General features: G+C 33.4%; 1 protein-coding gene across 1 annotated transcript; it reads left to right on the forward strand.

Moving 5' to 3' along the window:
- Nucleotides 1-253: 253 nt before the first annotated feature.
- Nucleotides 254-1,969, forward strand: LOC133298941 (probable WRKY transcription factor 40). Its single transcript, XM_061498336.1, has 4 exons — nt 254-455; nt 578-919; nt 1,218-1,334; nt 1,433-1,969. Exons 1-4 carry the CDS (start codon nt 396-398, stop codon nt 1,784-1,786), a joined length of 873 nt encoding a protein of 290 aa, XP_061354320.1. The 5' UTR covers nt 254-395; the 3' UTR covers nt 1,787-1,969.
- The last annotated feature ends 223 nt before the right edge of the window (nt 1,970-2,192 follow it).

Genomic DNA, 2,192 nt, shown 5'->3' on the forward strand with positions numbered 1-2,192 from the left:
AAATGTTTATTCTTTTAAATGACACAATTTATATCCTTTCACTCTCACAAAGAGGTGAGACCCACACTTTTATATTTTCTTGTTCACTCTCTCCTCCTTTATCTATCTCTTTCTCTCACTCTCATTTTAAATGACATAACTTTTTTTTTTTGATAACATAAATGACACAACTTTACCTCCTTTAAAATTATACACACTTTTCCCACAAACTATTTAGACCACACCAATGACGAAACTGTATGACGAGAATTAACGAGGTTGCTTTTTCGCTCTCATTTCCTGCAACTTTCCTTCCCTCATGAAAAAAATAATCAAAATCACAATCCCCTCACACCTATATATCTCATGATGCCACTTTGGACAACCATTTCAATTTCTCTCAGCAGTTTCTGCAAATGGAATCAACATGCGTGGATACTTCACTCAATCTTAATGTTGTTCCTTCTTTGCACATGGTTTGTATACATAAATGGCCTAAACCAGGCTTCTATGAAAAAATATATATGTATATAATCTTATCTTTCTTTTAAGTCCCTGAATTTCTAACATTAACAATATTGGAAAATTTTCTGACCAGGCTGATAATTTGGTTGAAGAGTTGCATCGTTTAAATTGTGAGAATAAGAGACTGACTGAGAAGTTGACTCACTTGTGCGAGAGCTATCAGGCTATGCAAAAGCAATTGAGCAAATTGATGAACACAAATTTTGAACAAGACCCAACACAATCACGGAAGAGAAAAGCTGATGAGACTGAAAGTTGTATCAACATGTTTTGTGTTAGAGGAAACATTAACACTGAGTGCAGCAGCACCATAAATGATGAGGATTCGTCATTCAAAAGGCACAAGGATAATATTATCACCTCGCCTAAGTTTTCCAAGGTTCTTGTGAAGACGGAAGCATCTAATACTAGCTTAGTAAGTTCCTCAATATGGAGTCTAGCTTTCAATTTATTTAATTTAATTTTAGTGTATAAATTTAATGATATACGAAAGATTTGAGTCTAAAAAATAACTTTTTTGCAAAAAATACAATAATAAAATTGCGTATAATTGACCTTCATCCTTATCCTCGTAAGTCAGACAGTCTTATACATCGGGATTTGTCCTTGTATATGTATATACAAGATAACTTTGTGACCATATTGTAAGTAAATTGTGAAGTTTAATTTCAAGTACTAACTGACAATCTTGAATCTGTTTTTTTGGTATGTAGTATGTGATGGATGGATATCAGTGGAGGAAATATGGTCAGAAGGTCACCAGAGATAACCCCTCTCCTAGAGCTTATTTCAGATGCTCCTTTGCCCCAAGATGCCCGGTGAAAAAAAAGGTAATTCATAATTTGAATTAGAACTCTTTAATTAGATTCAAACATCACTAAACATGATCATTTTTTGATATCTTTTATCATTACCAAATATTAATTAGGTGCAAAGAAGCTTAGAAGACCCTACTATACTTGTTGCAACTTATGAAGGAGAGCACAACCATGGTCATGAGCGAGCTGAATTATCAATGGTCTCAAACCAAAAAGATGGACCTGTAGGGTCAGTTAATGTTTCCTCATCAGCTACACCCATTATTGGGAGTACTACAGGCCCAACTATAAGGCTTGACTTGGTCCAATCAGGATTGGTTGAGAGTGCCCAAAAGTCTTCTATCGAGAAGTTTTTGGTTCAACAAATGGCTACTTCTTTGACAAGAGATCCCAATTTCACAACAGCACTTGCCACTGCCATTTCAGGAAGAATTCTAGACCAGACTTCTGTGGCCAAGTGGTGAATTATAACACTGGGGTATTGCGTTGAACATGGATTATGTTATTTTTTATTGGTTCTTTTTAGAAATGCTGCTGAGTCAAATTAATATATGGCGAGCACGAATGTATATAGAATATTAAAATGAAGAAAGCTAATTGAAATTTCCTCTTTAGGGAAATAAAGTTGAGCAACATTTTTTTTCCTGCAAACTTAGGCGCTATGTTTGAATATTGTTTTCAAAAACAGTTTTTTAATATTTAGAACAAAAAAAACAAAAAAAACTCTTTTGGTAAGGCCTGTTTTGTAAAAAAAAATTAAAAACTGTAACTTTTTTTTGCTTTTAGAATCAAATTTAGAGAACATGTCTGAGTTGTTTTTGTTTTCTGTTTTGATTTTTAACTTTCAAAATAAAGAAAACATAGAAAACA

The sequence above is a fragment of the Gastrolobium bilobum genome, unplaced genomic scaffold (genome assembly GCF_033153095.1).
Source record: "Gastrolobium bilobum isolate Gb01-03AN ecotype WA unplaced genomic scaffold, APGP_CSIRO_Gbil_v1 utg26386, whole genome shotgun sequence".
Taxonomy (NCBI): Eukaryota; Viridiplantae; Streptophyta; class Magnoliopsida; order Fabales; family Fabaceae; genus Gastrolobium; species Gastrolobium bilobum.

Bases quoted from the DNA above. Each gene is read 5' to 3' on its own strand.
- LOC133298941 (XM_061498336.1), top strand. From the start codon at position 396: ATGGAATCAACATGCGTGGATACTTCACTCAATCTTAATGTTGTTCCT. The intron at 456-577 runs GTTTGTATACAT...TTTTCTGACCAG, and splicing joins TTGTTCCTTCTTTGCACATG to GCTGATAATTTGGTTGAAGA. The intron at 1,335-1,432 runs GTAATTCATAAT...AATATTAATTAG, and splicing joins GATGCCCGGTGAAAAAAAAG to GTGCAAAGAAGCTTAGAAGA.